Here is a 25,032-nt window from a genome sequence, read left to right as displayed (position 1 = left end):
AAGAAGTTCCCTTTCGAAAGCTAATGCCATCTACCCTGAGACATCCTACACGTGGTGTTACCGCAAACCAAATGTTATTTATTCATGCTCCGCGTGTGGTCGCGACTGGTAGCTATATTGATGACTAATAATAATAAAGGCTCTGAAGTTTGGGCGTTGGCTTTAAAGACATCTTCACACTGAGTTCGTTTTAATAAAAGATGAAACAATGTCACTTTGGCAAGCTAAGTTACTCAATTCATTATTAAGGTCTATACACACAGATGCCTCAATGTGTATAATGAATGATACTATAAAAAAAAAATAAACGTACCATTATTATTAATAATAGAATATGAGCGATTTGTAATCCGACATCAATGTGCTTAGCTAGTTTTGTTTAACATCCAAAAAGTTCCCGATCTAGTGATCTTTATGATTCGTCCACAATGACCGCAGAAACACGCATCGGGCAAAACCAGTGCCATCATCAATTTTAATTAATTCAATTTGTATATACAATTTGTATATTTGTATATATTAAAATAAAAAGAAAACAAAACCATGAAGAAAGATCACATAATATGCCTAATAAAATGATCACCAGACGCTTGATCTTGCAGTTTTTCAAGAATGAAACAGCTTTCCATGACGGTTATGTTTTGGGCAATGAAAACTATTTGGTTTATCTTTATCTGAAGACGGCCTATAGTTTCAGCAATTTTCTAGAAAAATATGCAATCATTTTTTGGGTTAAAAAAATATATATAATAATTTGACGGATGACTTAAAATGGTGTTATTTGTGAATTTAGACTATCCATCTCAGAGGGGGAAAGGGTTTCTTAACACGATAAAAGGTCACTTATATTTTAGGTCACGAGACTACAATGGGTGTAAACATGTTCCCCCAATACACCTATGTTGTGAACAGGTGTAAATACAAAAAGCCAATACACACTTTCCGCTTGACTGACTTACAATGCTAATTAACATTACAACGAAAGCATCGATATCACAAACGACTTCACTGATTGGTCAGTTTCAGTTAAAGGCCGTCGTCACAGACGCTATTCTACGTTTGACTGCATAATGGTCTACTACCTGTAACTGACAACCTCAAACGGGAATACACATTCTTACGCAGACCATTTTCTCTGGTGTGCTACACAGGGAACTACATGTGTATTTAGTATTTCGACACGTTTTACTAGAAAATTTCTGCTCGGCAGCGATTCTGGATTGCCGAATTTTTACTGTAGAGTTGTCTAAGGATTTAATAATACTGAGCTGCTGTTTGTTGTCAGGGAGTGTGGAGTGAAAATTCCGACGAGGCGATGGCAGTTGTGTAAAAGGAATTTGTGACCAGGTGCACAACTGACTCTAACTGGAAACGGCTACTGGGCTTACGCAGTTAAACTTTAAAAATTTATCTGGATTTTAAGAATTTGCGTCCATTTCCGCAAAGGAGAAAACAAAATCAAAATGGCTAGTGTAGTCAAGACATCAAGGGAGGCAGTATTTGCGGTGGCCATTCTCCTTGCTATGGTGTCAGTGGTTTTATGCACTGGAGGTAAGATTTGTTTTGGATATTTTGTTGACAGAAAAATGAAATATAAAATCATAGTATTATTATTCATGACAAGAAGGAAGATCCGCCAGAAGATAATATTTACAACGTTTGTATTTTGTTTACTTAGAATCACGTGCCGTAATAAACTTACTATTTTCTTGCTTCCAGGTTTCAGTTGATAATTCAAATATTATTTTGTGTGGAAGGAAGTGTGCAGCGTGATCCATGCCAGCGGACTTCGATCCTAAATTTCAGGGAACCTACTTCCTATTTTTGGTGTAAATCAATTTGAATACAATTTATTTTTTTGTCTGATCTGAAATATTTTCAGCATATTTTCTTTCAAGTAATCTTCAAACATATATTAAAATGCCATTCGAAAAAGGATCATGGACCAAGTGATTTGTTTGCTCGATTATATAAAACTGTCCTTCAAATTCGAATGACCAATTGTAAACTAGCTACATTCATTGTTGTGCAACTAGCACCAATCGATATAATTCCTCTAAGATTTGTAAAATAAATTCACTAAGGTTACCAATAAAATACCTACAATGCTTCATTGTAAATGTTTTTACAGAAGGTTGGAGTTAGTTTCAGTGGAAAATGTTTTTTTTAAAATGGCATGGACCCTGAACGACTTTATGCAATACAAATCTACACTACACGCGTGGTCATTTTTAAACAGCTGTTGTTTGAAATCAAGCATGACGCCAGACCAGTTTAGCATTTTGGTTTTTCAAATAATAACAAAATACAATAACATTACAATGAAGCTTTTAATAAAAGCACGATGTTGTCAGCTTGCTATATTTTATGATACTTTGGGGTCGCAAAAATGTGTATCAAATGGTGATATTTGTGATTTTCAAAGGACAACCTAAAAAAGTAATGGGGTTTAATTATTTGAATTCTAACACAACTTAAAACACTTGATAATTGAAAAGGTGGCCCTTATGAGTCGCAATAATCTTATTATGTAATTTGTACGCCATTCTATTTTGGGGGGGATTAATCTGCCAATTTGTATAGTTGTTGTTTTTGTTTTAATCAAACTGCATATAAATGATTATCCCTCGACACCCCTCGATAAAGTGTTGTGAATGATAATTATTAACCAAACAAACAGGGGACGAGCCGCCAATTACAGGAAAGGATAATACACAATTAAAACTATTAAACCTATATGTATGTACAAATAAAATATGAAACGAAATATAAAAGCAAACATTACAAATTAAACAAATAACAATTGGGAGAAGAACCAAAACAAGCATGAACGAATGTAAACAAAAAATATTATAAATATGTTTTAAAAGCACATACCGACAGCAAATTTAGTTTTAAAATAAACAAAAAGAACATTTAAAAAGAAAAAATTAATTAAATATATAAAAAATATATACCAAGACTGAAGGTAAAAACAACGAAGGAAATAATTTAAAACAAACTTTTAAAAATATTTGTTGATTATATAAAAAAAACAAACTAAATGTCATTATACCACTTTTTGTCAATAATTTGTCCGTGAAATGTCACACTTTCCCTTCAAGTGATTGAAACCATATCATATCAAGCTTCCTTCATTGACTGGCTTTAAAAAAAGTCATTTGCATGTTAATTTTATAATATTTTTTTTACAACAGTCAGCTGTTGGCTTGAATAAAATTGAAAATTAGCTTTATTATAATGTCAGTAATCATGCGTACTACGCCTTTTTACAATTAAAAGAGATTGATTGTTCATACATATGGCGGCAGATGTTTATTTTTTTACCAAAGAAATAATAATGCACATGGTGTTCTACTTGAATTTACCGATGGGAAGGGGGGGGGTGTGCACACACCCTGGCGACTGCTAACAATGCACAGCTGATGTGTGCAGTGGATCTGAATTGCTAATTAGGGTGTGGCAAAGGTGTGGTTTAAATTAAATTACCTGCAATCAATTATTCCAGTTTAGATAATGTATCCATTCATCACATTTAACAAAATTAGTTAACAGGAATAAGTTTCCATGTTGTTCTTTATTATTTAAATGGAATGATTATTTTCATTTTATTTTCATTTTTTATAAGTCGAAGAACTTGGAATTATCCATGTTTGAAACAGACACTTAAGTCTTTGTTTGTAATCTTAAAAGATCGGGTTGTCTACTTCCATGAATAACCGGCAACATATCTGGATATAATATAGATTCAACCATGCCCGCTTAGGTATAATATCTAGCCAAGAATGTGAGTTTGTTTATTCACGTTACCATGGTAGCCACATGACAATGGGTAAAGCTTTACACTCATATTAGGTTATTCCATTGTCAATGCCATTTGACGCCTCAAGCTACGTGTTGAGTTCTATAGAGTGGGTGGGTGTGCTCGCTGAACCAAACGTAACCTATCATAATAGAACGTGGCGGGTGTTGTGGACGGGATTCAAATAAAGTAATATTTCACCAAATTAATAATCCTTTCTTGTATTAGAGTTTTGTTATAATTATCAAAAAGACGAACGATAGAGCTTTGATAAGAGACACAATTTCACTACCAATTTATTTTGGTTATAGAATATCCGTCGATGTAGATAGTTTATCAGAATTAAATACAAAATTTAATTATAAAAAAATAAAAAAAGAAGAAAATATCGTTATTATTATTAGCTATATTTTTATGACGAGTAGAGTAGATGGCCTTTGCTTTCGATCTAAACCGGACCTTCTTCAGAGGCATAAACCAAAAGAGAATTTTTATAATAATATAGAATATCGAGTATTTTCAACGTATCTGGAATATCGAGAATATCTAGAGAATAATGGATGTATCAAGAATATATTAATAGAGAATAATTTAATATCACCGAGAATAATAATTTTGATTGTAGATTTCGAATGAGACAGCTTGGATCAGGTGAGCGTGTACGGAGAATCTTGATGAATCGAAACATTGTTCATCGATTCTGAAAGAATAGATTCAAACCCAGACTTATGAAATCTCTTCATCGCCATCTTCATGTGCTGTGCAGTTCGAAACTCATCATCATATAGCGGTCAACATACATTGCCCCCTCACAATTCTCCCCAAGACATTATCGGTGATCTAAGTAGCGCCCAAGTCACTGGGCATGGGTCTAAGGCTAGGCCTATATACTCGCACATTGATTGAAAGAGAGAGAAACACGTGTGACGTGAGCAACGTCATGTCAAATTCCTTACGTTTTCACTGTGTTTTTCATTTTTTTGTCTTGCCGATAAGGGGTAGGTCGAGACCAAAGACCAAATATTTCCCCACCTTTTTTCCCCCGACTCTTGTTTACATTGCATCAATTTTTTGGCAGGATTATTGTTGCGGATTAAATTTAACTTAAGGTAAAATCAACCAAGGGTCGAAACGTCGGGCAAATCATTGCATTTATACCATCGGTCCATTTGGAAGTTGTTTCAACAGCTAATTTTATTTTATAAAAAAAAATTAACTACAAAAGTTTGACCATTGTTTTTCGTCATTCGGGATAAGTAATAGCCATAGAGTTATATAAAGGTTCTTTTGAATAGCTTTATGGATACTTGCTCTATGCTTCAAGAGAAATATTCACTTGGCTAGACTCTGCCCGAGAAACTTTTAAAATAGAGCGGGGTAGGATGGGGGGGGGGGGCGGACGGGAGGGGCGAGCGCAAGTTTAGGAAAACGTTGAGGGCGCTCTGTGTTAAAAACAACACGGCGTACGGCCACAGAGCTGAGAGACATGAAGAACCTTTATGTACGTGTTGAGAGAAGGCGAAATGTCGTCGGCTGCTAGCTGCATTTGCAAAAGGTCTGAATTGTTTGAGCTAAAGGGATAACTTTCCGTGATGATGTATGTTGCAGCCATTTCGTGAAAAAAGTGTATCCTGGTGTCTAGCCCCACTTGTGTGGCCAAGGATAGCTGAATCCTATTCCTTGGCCACACAACACAAATGTGGGGCTACCTGGTGTCATGTGTTTTCAGTAGAATAACAGGAAAATAATTGTTCACAATCAAAAACTGAATGGTTTTTTTTCAAATCATCTATCCAATTTTTTAACAATAACACTTATTATACTTCATGGTGTGTTGAAATTTTTTGAGGTTTTGGTTTTACGTTGCGAGAGACAGTCCGCCATTAACGAATAATGTGGTGCTTATGCATGCACAACATTGCACGACATTTGGAGCAACGTCATATGTTTTCACACCTTTCATTGGTTGGCGTGCAAAATAAATACAAAATATTATTCAATTACTACTTAACAAATTTAATTACATTTTTGTCATTAGTATCCAGAGATATCATAAATAAGGCATTAAAGTAAAAACCCCCAACCCCCCTTGAAGTTGAAGACCACTAATGTGTGGTTTTCCCCCATTTCAGACTATTTATTAATGTGTGGTTTCAGGAGATAAGAAACCATGTCTATGATATTTTCCCTTTAATGTAGACTTAATATTTATTACGCTTATCGAAATTTATTACAGTATGCAGTTAATCCAATATTTTTTTTAATAATGCACTTGTGATTTGTACCAAAAATCAATCATTTTATAAATGTTTCAGCATAACCAACGACAGGAAACTTTAACCTCAGCATGATTAAGCCTGATGAAAATACAGACTTCTGTCACCAATGCAGCTTGCACAGTCTCGCGGTAAACGAGAATCAAAGTTGGGGTTCGAAAACATATGAGGGTCGATAACGTATGACGCTGCGATATTGAAGAAGGAAAACAACAACATCCCTCTCAGTCAGAGTAAAAACACGGATATAATTTAATAACAAAGTTATGATCTGCCAAAAAATTATGGTTTTGCACAGCTGTGCTTGTTTTCTTATCCAAGTATTTTTAACTTCTTTTTATAATAAATAATATTTTTTATATTTTGTCATAAATACATGATTAGTTGGACTCTAATATCTGATGTTAATCAAACCAACCAACCAACATTAAAAATGACAAAATCCAACCATATTTGATATAACAGGAATTCAAAGAGCACATAAAGTCAATGACCAGGGAATCGTTGAAGAGAAAATGGCCATTTAATTTACTCTTAGTTAGAGAGTGGTGTGCTTGTTGATGTGCTCTTTGGTAACAAGTTCAACTGTTTATCAATTGTTAAAATGTGTAAGATATATTCTCAGGAAAAGGGTAATTATGTGAAAAACGACTCTTCTACACAATGATGTATTGTGTACTCAGTTAGAGAAGGGAATTATTTGTGTTGAGTGTTTACAATCTCCTGATCTTGTTGGTACTAGTAGTACTTAGTGATATGTTAATAATAATAATAATAATGCATTTATTTTATAATGCGCCATCTATCAACATGTAGTGTACAAGACCCTATTCCGAGGCCACAACAAAAAACAAAACAAAAAAACAAAAGAAAATTATAGGATACAATGAAAATTATACAATGAATAATCTAAGTCAAGACATACATGTAACAAGCTAAGTGTATGTGGATTTAAATAAATGAATTTTCTGCAAGTTTTTAAACAATGGAAGAGAACAACAGCATCTGATGTTATTAGGTAAAGCGTTCCAAGAATTAGGAGCACAATCAGAAAAGGCACGATCGCCTTACGATGAGGAAGTTCTAGGATTAGTTAAAAGGCACTTAGCAGAAGAACGAAGAGTGCAAGAGGGGGTGTAAGGTGCAAGAAGATTTGCAATAAAACGGAGTTAAGCCAATCTGAGATTTTTAAATATGCAATAAGTAATTTTGAATTCATTGTTACTAAATAATTTATTTTAATCTTGTTGTCTCCCCTACAGAATGTATCAGTAATCCATGTGCAATTGGATCCTGTAGAGAAACTCCCACTGATAGCTACGTCTGTCTCTGTCCTTATGGGCAGAGCCACGGTATCAATTGTCAACAAACATTGACATCATGTAAGTATATGTTTTAAAAGGCATTGGACAACATTGGTAATTACTCAAAATGATGGAGAGCTGTTGATAATAGTATTACAACAGTGTGAGAAATGGCTCCCTCTGAAGTAATGTAGTTTTGAGAAAGAGGTTTATTTCTCACTCAAAATATTAAAGGACTTGGGGCCTTTTTAGGCATGAAAGCACACATAGTTGTGCAACAAGGATGTATTTTCAGCTTTGATGATCAGTTGAGCCCAAATGTTCACAGGGATGTTATGTTGTGCATGTTGGGATACACCAAGTGAGGATACTGGTTTGTGACAACTACCAAAGGTGTTTGGTGTCTTTAAGTTATGCTGCTAATAAATATTCTTCCTACAATCAGTCAAATTTTCGGTAATTTTGCCCTTTAAAAGAAAAAAACAAAGTTGTGAATAAATTGAGGTCCATTACAGCCTATTCAATATGTCTACATTTGGGTCAGTCTTTGTACTCAATAAAAAATACTTTTTTTTCCAAAGACCAATTATCATTCCTGTTTAATTTTTTTATTGTAGTTTTGTTGGTTCTATACTTAGTTCAGACTTCACAGGTCTGATAGTTGTATGCATACTAGCTGTGTCACTGACAATGGGGAAACAGCAGTAAAATCATTACAATTACAGCCGTCGATTTCACAAAGAGTTAGGACTCGTCTTATCTCAGGTTAGGATTAATCTTAAGGTCTGCATGCTACAGTGCAGGGTTGGAACTCGTCCAAAGTCATAAGATTAATTCTAAGTTAGGAAGAGTTTTGTGAAATCGACGGCAGTACTTCTAAATGATTGGCATACAGCTTTACAGTGAACATTTATACACTGTGCAAGATAGATCTATACGCCGTGCAAGATAGATCCATCAACTGTTTACCTAATTCTGTATGCTGTTTAAACCATTTTGAAACCTCTAATCATTGCAGTTCGAACATGTGGAGAAAACTACTTCAGCAATAATGGTGTCATCCAGTCCCCCAACTTTCCCAACCCGTACAACACCTTCGACTACTGCGTGTACCTCATTCAAGTCGTTGAAGCACAGAACCTTCAGTTTTCCATTACTGCCTTTGAGGTCGAGATTGATCAGAAAGATCCGTTTGAGTACGGCAGTGGATCTACCGTAAACCCTAACCAGGCTATCGAGCAATTGGATGGCACCAGTCAGGTCATTCAAAATGGTAACCCATATGTCTTTGACATCACTGGTAACCAAGCTTGGGTCACCTTCCGAAGTGACGGCAGTAATCAGTATTCTGGATTCAGCTTGACTTACAGAGCAGGTAAGGATGGGTCATTATTATTAGTATTGGTTCATTTCATTTTCCTGAAGACACACAGTTGAAACGTTGAGTTGTCAATCAAAGGAAGTTTGCAAAAAGCTATCTTATGATGTGAGTTCAGTCAAATTGCGAAAACTCAGGGGCACAGTAAATCTGCTTAGGACCAAGTCAGTTGTAACACAACTAAACAAATAATAAATAGCAAGGAAAACTGACTGGGTAAATTTGTAACGATTTGGGGTTTTAAACAAATCAAAATTTACCAGAGCTGGATTTGAACCAAGGACTTCTGGATTAATGTTCCAGTGCTCTACCAACTGGGCGGATTATCTGGCCCTTTGTTTGCATTCTCCCTATACTATGAATACACACTGCGTCTTTAATTCCACAGAGGCCTGATGCTTCATGCAGGTAATGAAGACGATTGCCTCTTTGCCCCCTTGTCTGTGTCTTGGTGCCCTTGAAATGCTCCAGTTGAAACTTACAATTTCCTCATAGGGTGCTCTTGGAGGAAATGCCTCTTTGTGATCTGGTCCTTTTATACCAAAGCATACAGGACTGTTATTATTATTATTGGTTTATTTAATTCTCTTGAAGAGGATCAGAGCATACTGATTGAATCGTTGAGTTATCAATCACTGGTTATTTTCAGAACCAACACTACACAAAAGAGATTTTCACACGGTGTTACTGCAAACGTTACCAGTACCTTATTGTCGGTTTATTTCATACAATTAAACAAAGGAGATTTTGTCTCCCTCCATGCCCTTGGTCATTGCCTAGGTGCCCTTGAAATGCTCAAGTAGAAATTGTACAGTTTCCTCACAGATTGCCCCTTACTACGGAGAAACTGTCTTGGTGCCCTTCCCATTCAAAAATAAAGCTTTTGACGTGCCCCAAAACCAACTAGGTCTTTTCATCATGTGCAAGTGAAAATTTAATAATTACTTTTGTTTTACTTTCTGTTTAGATCTTGATAGCTGCATCAGTCAGCCATGTCTAAATGGTGCTACTTGTAATGATCTGGAGTTTGACTTTACGTGTAGTTGTGCAGCAGGCTGGCAGGGAGATGCATGTGAACTGAGTAAGTAGACTGGCTCCTTCACCACATACAAGACACTTGACCATTTATGCTACGTCCTTCTGATATGTACATGTACAATGTGTTGTGTTATATGCTTGAAAAGAACCCAGTGCACTAATTCTTAAAGGCAGTGAACACTATTGGTAATTGTCAAAGACTAGCCTTCACAGTTGGTGTATCTCAACATATGCATAAAATAACAAACATGTGAAAATTTGAGCTCAATCGGTCATCGAAGTTGCGAGATAATAACAAAAGAAAAAAAAACCTTGTCACACGAAGTTGTGTGCATTTAGATGGTTGATTTCGAGACCTCAAGTTCTTAGTCTGAGGTCTCGAGATCAAATTTGAGAAAAGTTACTTCTTTCTCGAAAATTATGACATTTCAGAGGGAGTCGTTTCTCACAATGTTTTATACCATCAACCTCTCCCCATTACTCTTTACCAAGAAAGGTTTTATGCCAATAATTATTTTCAGTAATTACCAATAGTGTCCACTGCCTTTAAGAGAAGGGGTTCACCTTGGTGTTCCTGGTCTGGTCGGCAGCATGCACAACGCATAGAGTTATATATAACAACTAGAGGGCGCACTGGCCTATATACGCAGCCCGACATGCGTGCGCATGCGGTCATTTTCTAAGTTGACAAAACAGGCATCGCACAGCGTGTGTTTGAGCGGCCATTTTTTAAGTTGACAAAACAGCATCGCATGAGCGTTTAATAAACACAAATTCCAACATGTACTTCGTATTCAACGCGCATACAGAATGGCGCGCCTGTCTCCTTGCAGTCCCGTTGCGTTTGTGTAAACAGCATCACCAGTGCGCCCTCTAGTTTTTATACATAACTATATGGCACTACGGCACCATTAGGCCTACTTGGTGCTATTAATGAATACGTCTCATACTTCAATACACTCCACAAACCTTACAGGAAATAACCCCTATCTATTTGTCTGTTTATAACGTCACTCCCCTTATTAGTAACTGAATCATTTTTTCTTCATTTTTATTCTCTTTTCACAGATGTTGATGAATGTGTCAGTTCACCTTGTCTGAATAGTGGAACATGTAATGATTTAGTCAATGGCTATTTATGTTTGTGTATAGCTGGCTACAATGGTATCAACTGTGAAACAGGTAAGTCTGTCTTTTTGAGATGAAACTAGGCATTTCCAGTTCCAAGTATCTTCTAAAACTAAGATAAGTTTCCCAATTTTCTTTTAAAGGTTATATACTCTGACATTTTTTTTGTATTGTAAGCTCTCAATAGGTTTACTCTTTGTATATACTTTATGCCTAAAGCCAGGTTCATACTTCCTGCAAAGAGCGATCGGAGTTGTGACGCCACAAAATTCCCAATGAATAATTTGCAATAGTTAAAATGTGTTCAACATTTCTGCGAAACATTCGCTGCTAAATCAGCTCAGTGATGTAAAACTTTGCTTTGCATACACAAGTAACCTGGCTTTCCTGCAATGGTCTTTCCATTCACTTGATATGACATGTACAGATGTTGTTTGAAATTTTCTGCAATTTGAGTTGTCCCAAATAATACAGCTTGCAAAGTTCAATGTTAACGTAAAAACTATAAAGTTGTTTGTGTAAGCCAGGAAAAGCCATTGACAACTACTGGTGTTAGAGACCTTTGAACTAAAATTTCCTTGTTCATCTGGGCCATCAGTGTGGAGATTTTTTTATGAAGCCATTCAATATTAAAAAATTTAAGTTAAGCCGTATTGTTTACAGGTTTCGTTTGCTATTGCATGCATGGTTCATCAACCAAAGCATGATTGCTGTCTGTGTCTATTTTGTCATCTCTGCCAATCATGTATATGACAAAGACCAGTCACTTCACTTGGTGTAACTCAACATATGCATAAAATTACAAGCCTGTGAAAATTTGAGCTCAATTGGTCGTCGAAGTTGCGAGATAACAATGAAAGAAAAAACACCCTTGTTACACGAAGTTGTGTGCCTTTAAATGCTTGATTTCGAGACCTCAAAATCTATTCTGAGGCCTCGAAATAAATACGTGGAAAATTACTTCTTTTTTGAGAACTACATTACTTCAGAGGGAGTCGTTTCTCACAATACTTTTTATTATCAACAGCTCCCCATTACTCGTTACCAAGTAAGGTTTTATGCCAATAATTATTTTGAGTAACTGCCAATATTATCTGCCTTTATTGAGTGCTAAATAGTCCATTAATGAACCTCTTGTTAATTAATTTTCAGATATTAATGAGTGCTTGTCCAACCCATGTCTGAATCTTGGCCAGTGTAACGACGCTGTCAATGGTTATGAATGTGTTTGTGCTTTGGGATGGGAAGGAACACGATGTGAAAATGGTAAGAAACTTTGCAATTAGGGCTTCTACTTTACTTTTCTGTTCAGAACTATTACTACTGTTAATGCAAAGAAGGAAGGTAGTGGTAGTACCTAAGACTAACTAATATATTAATAAATACTTTGTGAGCTTTCATAACCACAACTTCTTCATGACTGAAAAGAGATACCTTTGTTACATGTTACTCTTCTCAGTATTCATTAACTCATAGATATCATGGCTTTAGATGCATTTTTCATACTAATTTGACTTTCCAACAAAGACTTGTACTCTCGCACATACAAAAAACCTGCTGAGAAGTCGTCTTCGTTGGATTGGCCATGCTCTTCGGAGACCTGAGATGCCTCTCGCTACCTTCTTAAATCCACAAAACCAGCCATCTGAACCCTTTCGACAGGGTGGAAGCCTCCGCTGCACCTACATATCACAGCTTATAGACGACCTCAACGCCATCGGCCTACAACACGATCAAGCTGTTCAAGCTGCCCAGGATCGGCCTGGATGGCACAGACGAATTTCTAACATTGGACAAACCCATGGTCACAATGTCTCGAGTTCGGCACGAGTAGCGTCAGCTATTTGCATATACTAATTTGGTCATTTTTACATGCCTGGCACCTCCGTCAATTTGTATTGGAATTTTGCAAGGGGCACCACAGCAAAAGCACAGGGCACCACTGGCTCTGGGTAAGTTGGCCTGTTTTTAGCAGACATGTGAAACTGACATGAGTTAGAGAGAAGCTAACTTCTTAATGTTGTATTTTTGTATTTCAGATATCAACGAGTGTGCCAGTGGACCTTGTATGAACAATGCACAATGTAGAAATGAGGTGAATCAGTTTACATGTGACTGTGCAGCTGGATGGGAAGGTGCTACATGTAACCAAGGTAGGGATAAATTAACAAACAATAAACACTACTTAATTCAAAACTTGACACAATCAGTTTTCCTGACTGACACATTTTTTAACTCTATGTCTTGGGCACTATTGGTAATACATCAAATAATTACTTGCAAAGAATATAACTTGGTAACAGATATTTATGAATACTAACAGGCATTCAAAATCTTTTGTTATTCATTGTTAAATGAAAGCTATTTTAACAAATTATTGATTTAGACAAAGTAATGTTTTATGATTGAACACCTTGCACCTTGCAAGAACAATTAGATTACACCATTGTTGATTTTTTTCCCCTCCACTTTTTTCAGTTAAACTGTTAGGACTATTAATAAGAAACAGATACATGTATACAGATTTTTGGTTTCATGATCTGTAGATTCTATGATTACATGGGAAACTATGGAAAATGTCAATCAAGTCTCAAACCTTTTCTTTGACCCTATTGTTTGAGCAAAATTTGGTAAAGTATTGTGGTCTGGGCAATTTGGTATAAGCCGCTATAGTTTGTGAAGGGTTTAAGCAAAACTGATAAACCAGAAACTGTGGATGAAAAACAAGAACATTTTTACAACTATTTCGTCCATTTTCAATGGCTTGCACTTAATTACTCTCAGAATCCTCATTATGTAATCACAGGCTTGAGACTGATGATACCCAAGCCTACATCCCTATGGCATGTAAAAGGAGTTGGTGGCAACGGCCTCTGGAATACAATAATTGTAGCCCACACCTTGAGTGGCCTTCGGGCCTTGTGTGTCCAGCGACTTGCATAAAAAAAAACTTCATCATAATTTTTCTTGTTGTGATCTTCTAACTAGATGTTGATGAATGTCTGAGTAACCCCTGTGCTAACGGAGCCGTATGTGTTGACCATATGAACAGATATTCATGCACCTGTGCTGCTGGCTACACCGACACTCGCTGCCTCACAAGTAAGACATACCCTCTAAAGTAATAACAGTTCCTCACCCCCAACCCACTCCCAATTCTATTCACCAATTCATTCATACTCCTCTTCTCAAGATATTTCATAATAAAAATATTTGTCAATACAATTCAATGATAAATTTATTCCATACTCTTGTTGTAGAAAAAGAACAATTGTGAGAATTAAACAGTACATGTACATAGAAATGTAACAAAATCAAAAACACATTAAATTGTACAGAAACAATGTAATGTTAAATCAAATAATAAATAAATAACTAGGAATTAACTATGTACAAGAAGGAGCGAGAGCATGAGGCTGTTAGAGTAAGCTAAAGCTAGTAGACAACAACCTTTATACAGACAAACAAACAAATGGCGAAGAAGAAACAGGGACAAGACAAACAAATGATGACATTGCAAAATGCCGACGACAAAATACAAAGAATATTACTAAGATAAGTAAAATAATAAGCCGAATAATGGAGGGAGAATAGTTATCTATGTAAATAGATTAAGCCAAGGCTTGGAGAAAACAGCCTAGACAGACAAACTACAAACAAGGAGACAAGAAAAACAGGTAACAAGAAAACATTTACAAAAAACAGACTGGGTTTGCTAGGAGAGAAATAATTATGTATAAACTAGCAGGGATAAAGCAAATGGCTGATGGCATAATGTAGGAGTTGGACTGACTTTAAATAAAAGATGAAAAGGGTAGCACGACCCCATTCTTACAGCCATTGAAATTTACTCAGTTTTAACAAACAATTTGAGCAATTATTGTTAGGCTTCTTTGAATGTTAAATTTTTGCTTAGAAAAAAACGAGATTTATTATGGTTACAAAACCCTGAATCTTTCAATTTGAATTGCCCACACTACATTGCTGTACAGTGTTGTTAAGTAATGTTCTGATTTTTCACAAGAACTTGCCATCGATAATATATAATAATAAAAACTGTTATTCTATTGATTTCGATTTATTAACCATTTCTTTTCTTGTCTGTAGATATCAATGAATGTGCAAGCTTTCCTTGTAAGAACAATGGAATCTGTGTTGATGAGGTCAATGCATTCAGCTGTACATGCCAACCTGGATGGCAAGGAACTACATGTACTGAAGGTGAGATTTCAACCAATCACCTCTTCTAATCGCCTTCTCGAACCAATCAGCTATGCCACTGTAATATGCAAATTACATACCATGAATATTCATATCTTGTTTTCCCCTAGATGTTGATGAGTGTGCAAGTACCCCATGTCAGAATGGAGCAGCTTGTATTAATGTATTCATATCTTGTTAACCAGTCAGCTCTTCCACAGCAATATGCAAATTACTTAACCATGAGTATGTACGTTTTGTTTCCCCTAGATGTGGATGAGTGTGCAAGTAACCCATGTCAGAATGGAGCTGGTTGTAGTAACCTATTCAATCAGTACGGATGCACCTGTACTAGTGGATGGAGAGGAATCAACTGTGATATCGGTTAGATGTTATTTACTTTCTTCTTCGTCTTCCGTAACCCCTTTAGAGACAATATTGGCCACAAGCTGCTTGTACCAACAACCCCTGAGCGACCGAAATTTGACAAGCTTTCAATGAATATTATTAATAATAATATAAATAATAACTAGTTTGTATAAAGCGCAGTTTTCAATAAAGTCTCAATGCTTTTTACATTAGTGCCCTAGTCATTGGCCAACAACATTCCTTTAACTTTTGGGGAGTGTACAGCTCTGGGCTGCCTCGTCTCTCCAAGGGCTTTATCATACACAATATCAACCTCTACCCTCGCAGGTACCCATTTATACACCTAGGTGAAGGGAAGCAATTATAGTAAAGCATCAGTATGACCAAAAGCTTGATTGATTTAGATCAACCTAAACCTATCCCTAACAGCAACATGTGCTTTGTCTGATGCAAGACTTATCTTATTTGGTTCTTTACAAGGAGTTCTTTGTCTCACGGTTTCTTGACCAACAAAAAAGGAAGAGGTCAGGCTCTTCAAGCGTTCTCTCAAATTTATTTGTATTTAGAAACGTACCTCATTTTCATTAATGCAGTTTTGTCTTTATTGTCTTTATAGATATAAATGAATGTGCCAGCCAGCCCTGTGTGAATGGTGGAACATGTGTTGATGACGTGAATGGTTATAACTGTACGTGTACTTCTGGTTGGACTGGGACACGCTGTCAAACGGGTAAGTAATACAGGAATGGGATGTCTCCAGTTTTATTTAACAATCAAATTTATAAAAAAATGAAGAAGAAACATTGCAGAGTAGGGCCTTTACAACCAAAGAAAAATGTTAATATTGAGTTTCAAGCTCACATGCTTTCGCGCTTTCCGCTCAGAGTTCAGTTGGTTTTTTTCAACAGCACCACATCCCTGGTAATACACTCAAATTTGCTCAGAGCTTGTTTCAAGAAGAAAATAGTTGTTTTATCAAAGCTGAACATTATTTCTTTTGCACAGATCATTTGTGATGCGAAACAAAATAAGCTGTTTGTCAATCTAGGTCATTGACAAAACAATTATACAAGAGTATAATCTTTGTTTTAATACTGTTATCCATCAAAATACTGCCTATGGTACAACAGTAGAAACAATAAGAGATAAAAGAGAATGAAACTGAGAAAAAGGGGTAAACCTTGAAGATTATAGAAAGGTAAAAGCAGTAGGGAAGACTTGGGAAAAAATGATGAGAAAAAATGATGAGAAATATAAGGTTATCATTTGGTCCAGTGGTTAGACTGCAGGACTTGCAATCACAAGGTTGTAGGTTCGATACCTACCAAGCTAACTGTGGTCCAGTGGTTAGACTGCAGGACTTGCAATCACAAGGTTGTAGGTTCCATACCTACCAAGCTAACTGGCCCAGTGGTTAGACTGCAGGACTTGCAATCACAAGGTTGTAGGTTCCATACCTACCAAGCTAACTGTGGTCCAGTGGTTAGACTGCAGGACTTGCAATCACAAGGTTGTAGGTTCCATACCTACCAAGCTAACTGGCCCAGTGGTTAGACTGCAGGACTTGCAATCACAAGGTTGTAGGTTCGATACCTACCAAGCTAACTGTGGTCCAGTTGTTAGACTGCAGGACTTGCAATCACAAGGTTGTAGGTTCCATACCTACCAAGCTAACTGGCCCAGTGGTTAGACTGCAGGACTTGCAATCACAAGGTTGTAGGTTCGATACCTACCAAGCTAACTGTGGTCCAGTGGTTAGACTGCAGGACTTGCAATCACAAGGTTGTAGGTTCCATACCTACCAACCTAACTGGCCCAGTGCTTAGACTGCAGGACTTGCAATCACAAGGTTGTAGGTTTGAGACCTACCAAGCTAACCTTGGCCCAGTGGTTAGACTGCAGGACTTGCAATCACAAGGTTGTAGGTTCGATACCTACCAAGCTAACTGTGGTCCAGTGGTTAGACTGCAGGACTTGCAATCACAAGGTTGTGGGTTCCATACCTACCAAGCTAACTGGCCCAGTGGTTAGACTGCAGGACTTGCAATCACAAGGTTGTAGGTTCGATACCTACCAAGCTAACTGTGGTCCAGTGGTTAGACAGCAGGACTTGCAATCACAAGGTTGTAGGTTCGATACCTACCAAGCTAACTGTGGCCCAGTGGTTAGACTGCAGGACTTGCAATCACAAGGTTGTAGGTTTGATACCTACCAAGCTAACTGTGGTCCAGTGGTTAGACTGCAGGACTTGCAATCACAAGGTTGTAGGTTCCATACCTACCAAGCTAACTGTGGTCCAGTGGTTAGACTGCAGGACTTGCAATCACAAGGTTGTAGGTTCGATACCTACCGAGCTAACTGTTGCCCAGTGGTTAGACTGCAGGACTTGCAATCACAAGGTTGTAGGTTCCATACCTACCAAGCTAACTGTGGTCCAGTGGTTAGACTGCAGGACTTGCAATCACAAGGTTGTAGGTTCGATACCTACCAAGCTAACTGTGGCCAAGTGGTTAGACTGCAGGACTTGCAATCACAAGGTTGTAGGTTTGATACCTACCAAGCTAACTGGCCCAGTGGTTAGACTGCAGGACTTGCAATCACAAGGTTGTAGGTTCGATACCTACCAAGCTAACTGTGGTCCAGTGGTTAGACTGCAGGACTTGCAATCACAAGGTTGTAGAATCCATACCTACCAAGCTAACTGTGGCCCAGTGGTTAGACAGCAGGACTTGCAATCACAAGGTTGTAGGTTTGATACCTACCAAGCTAACTGTGGCCTAGTGGTTAGACTGCAGGACTTGCAATCACAAGGTTGTAGGTTCCATACCTACCAAGCTAACTGTGGCCCAGTGGTTAGACTGCAGGACTTGCAATCACAAGGTTGTAGGTTTGATACCTACCAAGCTAACTGTGGCCCAGTGGTTAGACTGCAGGACTTGCAATCACAAGGTTGTAGGTTCCATACCTACCAAGCTAATGTAACTGTGGCCCAGTGGTTAGACTGCAGGACTTGCAATCACAATGTTGTAGGTTCGATACCTACCAAGCTAACTGTGGCCCAGTGGTTAGACAGCAGGACTTGCAATCACAAGGTTGTAGGTTCGATACCTACCAAGCTAACTGTTGCCCAGTGGTTAGACTGCAGGACTTGCAATCACAAGGTTGTAGGTTTGATACCTACCAAGCTAACTGTGGTCCAGTGGTTAGACTGCAGGACTTGCAATCACAAGGTTGTAGGTTTGATACCTACCAAGCTAACTGTGGTCCAGTGGTTAGACTGCAGGACTTGCAATCACAAGGTTGTAGGTTCCATACCTACCAAGCTAACTGTGGTCCAGTGGTTAGACTGCAGGACTTGCAATCACAAGGTTGTAGGTTCGATACCTACCAAGCTAACTGTGGTCCAGTGGTTAGACTGCAGGACTTGCAATCACAAGGTTGTAGGTTTGATACCTACCAAGCTAACTGTGGCCCAGTGGTTAGACTGCAGGACTTGCAATCACAAGGTTGTAGGTTTGATACCTACCAAGCTAACTGTGGCCCAGTGGTTAGACTGCAGGACTTGCAATCACAAGGTTGTAGGTTCGATACCTACCAAGCTAACTGTGGCCCAGTGGTTAGACTGCAGGACTTGCAATCACAAGGTTGTAGGTTCCATACCTACCAAGCTAACTGTGGCCCAGTGGTTAGACTGCAGGACTTGCAATCACAAGGTTGTAGGTTCCATACCTACCAAGCTAACTGTGGCCCAGTGGTTAGACTGCAGGACTTGCAATCACAAGGTTGTAGGTTTGATACCTACCAAGCTAACTGTGGCCCAGCGGTTAGACTGCAGGACTTGCAATCACAAGGTTGTAGGTTCGATACCTACCAAGCTAACTGTGGCCCAGTGGTTAGACTGCAGGACTTGCAATCACAAGGTTGTGGGTTTGGATCCTACCAAGCTAACTTCTGATTTCACAATGACTACAATAAATATTGTCTTCTATTTACTGAATCAAAATTTCTTGATTTGCGTAATTCATAATTCATGACGTCGCAGCTAGGCCGCTATATCCCTTTGTTTCCTTGCCGGGAAGATCATCTAAACAAACAAACAAACAAACAAACATTGAATATTTCTTGATTGTTTCTTGTAGATGTTGATGAGTGTGAAAGTGCTCCATGTATGAACGGTGCTTTTTGCTCCAATGGTAGGAATCAGTATATGTGTTCATGTACAGCCGGATGGACTGGAACCCTCTGTAATGTGGGTAAGTCAAAACTTCAATCTTTCTCAACTGTCTAAATAATTATTAAAGATTAAACATATTATTGTCATGATAAAAAACATGAAATTTGTCTTCCCTGTGTAAAGGAGACTACATTACATCCAAGTAAGGCATGTAGCAACAAAAGAAAACAAGAATAGAATTGAGATTCACAGATATAAAGTGCTCACAGGGTTCTCTACCCGCGGTTTTGTCCGGGCGCTGCATCCGTCCATAATACTAAATGCGCCCATTCAAAAAATGTAGTGCCCGGACAAAATTGTTGAGCACCTGGGCAAAAACATTTGAAAAACACTTCACAACGTACACAATCCACCATGCAGGAATAGTGTGCGAAATTTGCCGATTGTGCAGGAATAGTGTGCGCAGTATGTCGATAGTGCAGGAATGATTTGCGCAGATTGGCGATCGTGCATGAGTTCTTTGCGCAGTTTGACAACAGTGCAGGATTGTTTAGTACCCGGACAAAGTTTAACCCTGCCGTCACTCAGCGATGCTCAAGGTGAATAGATGGATTGCACTAAGTGTCTTAGATAGCCATATTTGGTGGTAATCACTAGAAAAGTGTGCGCGCTATGCACAACTATTAGGGCTACAGCTATGGCTCTGGGACTGTTGCTAAGGTCTGAGGATGTATTGCCTTCAATGCATGATTTGTAAATCTAGCAAGAGCTGTAGCCGTAGCAAAAGCTGTCGATTTAGACAGCCTGAGAATCCTGCATGGTGAAAGGACAAAATATTGTGGATATGTTCTACTGAGTTCACTACAATCAAAAGAGTAATATTTGATGAATAATATTTGTTGTTTTTTCTTCACAGATATTAACGAGTGTGTTAGTAATCCCTGTATGAATTCTGGCCAGTGCATCAACCAACTCAATGATCAGTATAGTTGTAACTGTGTCGCAGGGTGGACTGGTGAGCAGTGTCAAACCAGTAAGTACTCAATTTCAATCTCGTTTTTGTTCCTGTGACCATAGTCCCATCTTAAAACAAATAAGAGAAAATAGAATTAGCTGTTGCAAGTTGCTTACTAACCCACACTCTGCTGATCAAACACCAGAGCTTAAATCCGGTGCTCTTAACCGCTCGGCCATGACACTGCACTGTTTTTGTGGTCAAGGGTTGGAGACATGTCATGCAACTACAGTACCTGATAAAAACGTTAACTTTTCTACTTCAGCCACACATTGTACCATCGCATTGCCCAGTCCTTGTATTTACATGTATCATGTATCTCTGTCATTGTTTACAGATATTAATGAATGTAACATCAGCCCTTGTGAGAATGGAGGTTTCTGTTTAGATCAAGTCAATGGGTATCGTTGTAATTGTGTCTCAGGATTTACAGGAACTCTTTGTGAGACTGGTAAGTGTACATGTTCCCATCTGCTTATTCATTGCTAGACTACCTGTCTCTGTGTTAAGCATAACTGTTGTACGCTTAGCATTATTTGCAGATTTAAGACTTGGTCTTCTACCTCATGCTACAATGTAGAGCATGCTGGCATTATTCGTGATCTTCAAGACAGCATTCCTGGTATCATCTTAATTCCGTGGGAATATGCAGCTACGACAGTTCTCAATTAAAAGAAACGGTTGACAAATGAATAGTAATGGCAGGCATGATATTCTTTCTACTTAAGTCTGATTTATTAATTGTTTTGGCCCTCAGAAACATCAGAAATTGTGATTCAATAAGTTGAAAAGTCTATTGAAGTCCATTGAAGAACCATAAAGAACATGGACGCCAGGCCACATATCATTTTCTTAAAATATAATATCTGTAATGTAAGGGGCCATTCATAATTGTCAATGTTTTTTAAACTTCAATATTTTTTTTCGAATTAGTGGGTGGCCGGGTCAAGGTAAATAATTGAAAATCGAAATTCACTTTTCATAAAAGAAATTAATAAATGAAAATAAAAAAAGCGAAGTTTGGCTTGCCTGCATACCAGCGTTCCTGCGCGCGATAATGAACCGAGGTACAATGTGTACTTGACATAGCTACAGAATGTACGTAATTTTAAGATCGTACTTTCGTGCATGTAAATGTGTGTGACGAAACCCCATTCGTGTGGCCGGCCCCACAGTCATGACAGTGAAATACCATTGGGAGGACGACCCACATGTGATTCGGGCCGCGTATTTTTTTTTCCCAGGACAAATGTGGGTAGATCGCATCCGGGTGAGCAAGACAAACGTGGGGTAATTAAATGTGTGCCCACGTTCGTCATGGAAAAAAAATATGCGGACAGGCCGCTGCACAATGGACGAGTTGACTTTTTTATACGAGATGAGCTTTTAAGTTGAAAGCACAACGGTCGAGTTTAGTACAACGATCGAGCAGGTAAACGATCGAGTTGGTCGGACTCGAGTTGGCAAGCGGTGGTGGTCGAGTCGACTGGAATCCAAGCTTTTCACTAACGATAAGCATTTGGACGTCAGTTTCGACATATCGACCGATCTACACAGGTTTTGGGCGCAACAAAAGTTGATCGTGAAAACTCCCTGTTTATCATACGAGAGGTTTGTTTGTGCTTCTTGCTTGCTCTCAAGAAATCCGAAAGAAACGGCTGCTGAGCAGCAATGGCAAGGTTTCCTGAAAGACTTACAGCTACGGCATTGGGAAATTGTTCGGTCAAAAGTTGACTGGTCCGGGGCACACATGTCAAAGTACATGCAAGTACATGTACAATGCAAACAACAGGTAGTTTTATTTTGAATACTGCTTAACCCTGTAGTCCCTGCACCGCCCGAGTTTGCTGAAAACTAATATATCAAGATTCTTGCAGTTAATTACTGGAATCGTAGTCCAAATTTTAAAAGATAGCCACAGCTTAACTTTATGCACAATTTGAACCTTGATATTTGTATAAAAGTACAAGTTCGCATGAAAACAATGAATGTCTCTCGTTAAACGACTACGATAATTTTTATGGCGAATAATATTTGTTTGTAAGGATAAAATTGACACAACAGCTTTTCAAGGCTTTTATCTGACTCAATTATTATACTGATTAAATGCGAAGGCGTGAGTTTTCGACAATATTATCATGAATGATGAATAAATACAGTTTCCTTTGTGTTTACTAGTGAGCGTTTTGTTGGGGTAAGAGCTAAATTATTTCATCATCATTAGCTTCATTAGCTTAATAATGACTATCGAGGATTCTTTTGACGTTCCTTTTTTTCTACAAACACAAGCTAGCAAGGTTTCCTCCTACCACATACAGTATATCGATAGGCGGTTGGGCGGTCCAGTGGCTAAATGGTTAAACAAATCAATTTTTGTATAATCGAAATTTGAGGTGGTTGGGTGGGTCAAAAATCTTTGGAAAAGAAATCAAAATTTTAAAAACATCGACAATTATGAATGGCCCCTAACTGTGTAAAAGCATATTCATAATGGGAGACTTTCTGGGAGGATAGAGGGCAGCAGACTTACCGGGTAAATCCATTGTTCTCAAAATTATGCGTATGTTCAGAACTACGTAAACAATGGAAATTTACCCGGTATATCTGCTGCCACCTAGCGTTGGAAAGTCTCCTATACCCCAAACAGTTTTGCTAATCCTATTGGTGGAGAGTGGGTCATGTGGGGGTGTTGACACGGCTGATAAAGACATAGCTGTTGCTGTTTAAGACTGGCTGGCTGCGCATGGCTGGCTTCCAGTTTTAAACGGCTGTTTAAGAACTTCTTGTCACTTTTTAATCTACTTATCAAAATCATCTTTTTTGTTCCTAAATTGTAGATATAGATGAATGCGCCAGTGACCCTTGTGTAAATGGAACCTGTATACAGCAAGTGAATGCTTTTAACTGTGATTGTAATGCTGGTTGGACAGGAGTAACCTGCAGTATTGGTAAGAAAGAATCCTTCATTACATTGTTTTTATAGCATGCCTTCAACTTTAGTAAGATTTATATAGAAAGGTTGGAGGTAACACCATGTAATGACTATCTCTAATGAGTTGGGGTGGTTCTGAAAAGAACCGTTGGTTTCAACTCGACGTTTCGATCAGTATGCTCTGATCGTCTTCTTGAGAAAGCTGGACTCTGATGCTGCATGCTGCTTAAGTACTGTGGAGGCGGATTAGCTTTGTGATGCACGAAGGCGGGAAATGAAGCTTGGTGATGCGTAAGATGGAAAAAATAAAGGTTGAGAGATTTACACACTTGTGGTGTAAAGACTGTCACAGTGGAAAACTTCCCTCAAAATATTTCTTTTAAAGTTTTAAGGTTAAAGAAATGAGTGAAGCAAGTGTGTGTGATTTTGTAAGGGCAAAACTCTCATTTGAAAGGATATGGGATATTTGTTCACTCCAATCTTATGACTCTGATAACCAAATGCTATACCATTTACAGGTTGGTTATTTCATTATACATATTTGGTAACATAAAGTTCAGATACTAGTCTTCGTGTGTCCGAATGACAATGCTATGAAGTTGATAATGAAAATGCATTTTATGTTGAAATTGAATTTTTCATGTGCATAGTGTTCATTGTTTTTGTTGTTTGCACTCAAGTTGGTATATTTTTTAATAGGTCGTTGTATCTCAGCATTTGTATCCATTTGTTAATATCCGCCGTATTCTGGTAGAGTCGATCTGCAACTCTTTGCACAAGTTTCTTTTTAATATTATTATTTTTTGCTTCTCAAATGTTCTTCTTGTTGTAATTTCTTTGTCTAGATATTAATGAATGTGCCAGCAACCCATGTAGGAATGGAGCAACCTGTCTCAATGATGTAGCCTCGTTCAGTTGTGTCTGTGCTGATGGGTGGTCGGGAGACACATGTGCAACAGGTAAACTCACTGGTACTTGTTCATATGGCCCTGTTCACACTTTATTTCTTATCCCTGTGGAATCCCTGGGTAGGTCCAGGAAATGTTTTACCCCACAGTTACCCTGGCTTCACTGTCACGGTCCCTTTTCCATAGGGTTCTGATTGCAGGTTTCAAGGGTACCCTGGAGTTTGACCATTTACCCCTACTCTGGAGCAAGGGTAGATATTCCCCATGGTATGCCCATTTGAAACAATCAAAACACCCCTACTCTGGAGCAGGGGTAGATATTCCCCATGGTATGCCCATTTGAAACAATCAAAACACCCCTACTCTGAAGCAGGGGTAGATATTCCCCATGTTATGCCCATTTGAAACAATCAAAACACCCCTACTCTGGAGCAGGGGTAGATATTCCCCATGTTATGCCCATTTGAAACAATCAAAACACCCCTACTCTGAAGCAGGGGTAGATATT

The 25,032-nt window shown here is 38.1% G+C and overlaps 1 protein-coding gene across 4 annotated transcripts in view; it reads left to right on the top strand.

Annotated features, from left to right (window-relative positions):
- Positions 1-1,152: 1,152 nt before the first annotated feature.
- The window catches only part of LOC117292452 (neurogenic locus notch homolog protein 1-like), a 62,638-nt gene continuing 38,758 nt past the window's right edge, over positions 1,153-25,032 (top strand). For all 4 annotated transcript variants that reach the window (XM_033774490.1, XM_033774488.1, XM_033774489.1 and 1 more), the window contains exons 1-16: positions 1,153-1,551; positions 7,341-7,460; positions 8,401-8,757; positions 9,728-9,841; positions 10,867-10,980; positions 12,079-12,192; positions 12,966-13,079; positions 13,915-14,028; positions 15,034-15,147; positions 15,397-15,510; positions 16,112-16,225; positions 19,635-19,748; positions 20,586-20,702; positions 21,022-21,135; positions 23,522-23,632; positions 24,462-24,575. In XM_033774490.1, coding sequence (XP_033630381.1) covers positions 1,464-1,551; positions 7,341-7,460; positions 8,401-8,757; positions 9,728-9,841; positions 10,867-10,980; positions 12,079-12,192; positions 12,966-13,079; positions 13,915-14,028; positions 15,034-15,147; positions 15,397-15,510; positions 16,112-16,225; positions 19,635-19,748; positions 20,586-20,702; positions 21,022-21,135; positions 23,522-23,632; positions 24,462-24,575 — 2,047 coding nt within the window. In that variant the 5' untranslated portion in view covers positions 1,153-1,463. The remainder of the gene's footprint in view (positions 1,552-7,340; positions 7,461-8,400; positions 8,758-9,727; positions 9,842-10,866; positions 10,981-12,078; positions 12,193-12,965; positions 13,080-13,914; positions 14,029-15,033; positions 15,148-15,396; positions 15,511-16,111; positions 16,226-19,634; positions 19,749-20,585; positions 20,703-21,021; positions 21,136-23,521; positions 23,633-24,461; positions 24,576-25,032) is intronic.

Source organism: Asterias rubens, chromosome 7 (genome assembly GCF_902459465.1).
Source record: "Asterias rubens chromosome 7, eAstRub1.3, whole genome shotgun sequence".
Taxonomy (NCBI): domain Eukaryota; kingdom Metazoa; phylum Echinodermata; class Asteroidea; order Forcipulatida; family Asteriidae; genus Asterias; species Asterias rubens.
The sequence above is the reverse complement of the archived record's forward strand: the minus strand, read 5'-3'. Positions and strand labels throughout refer to the sequence as shown.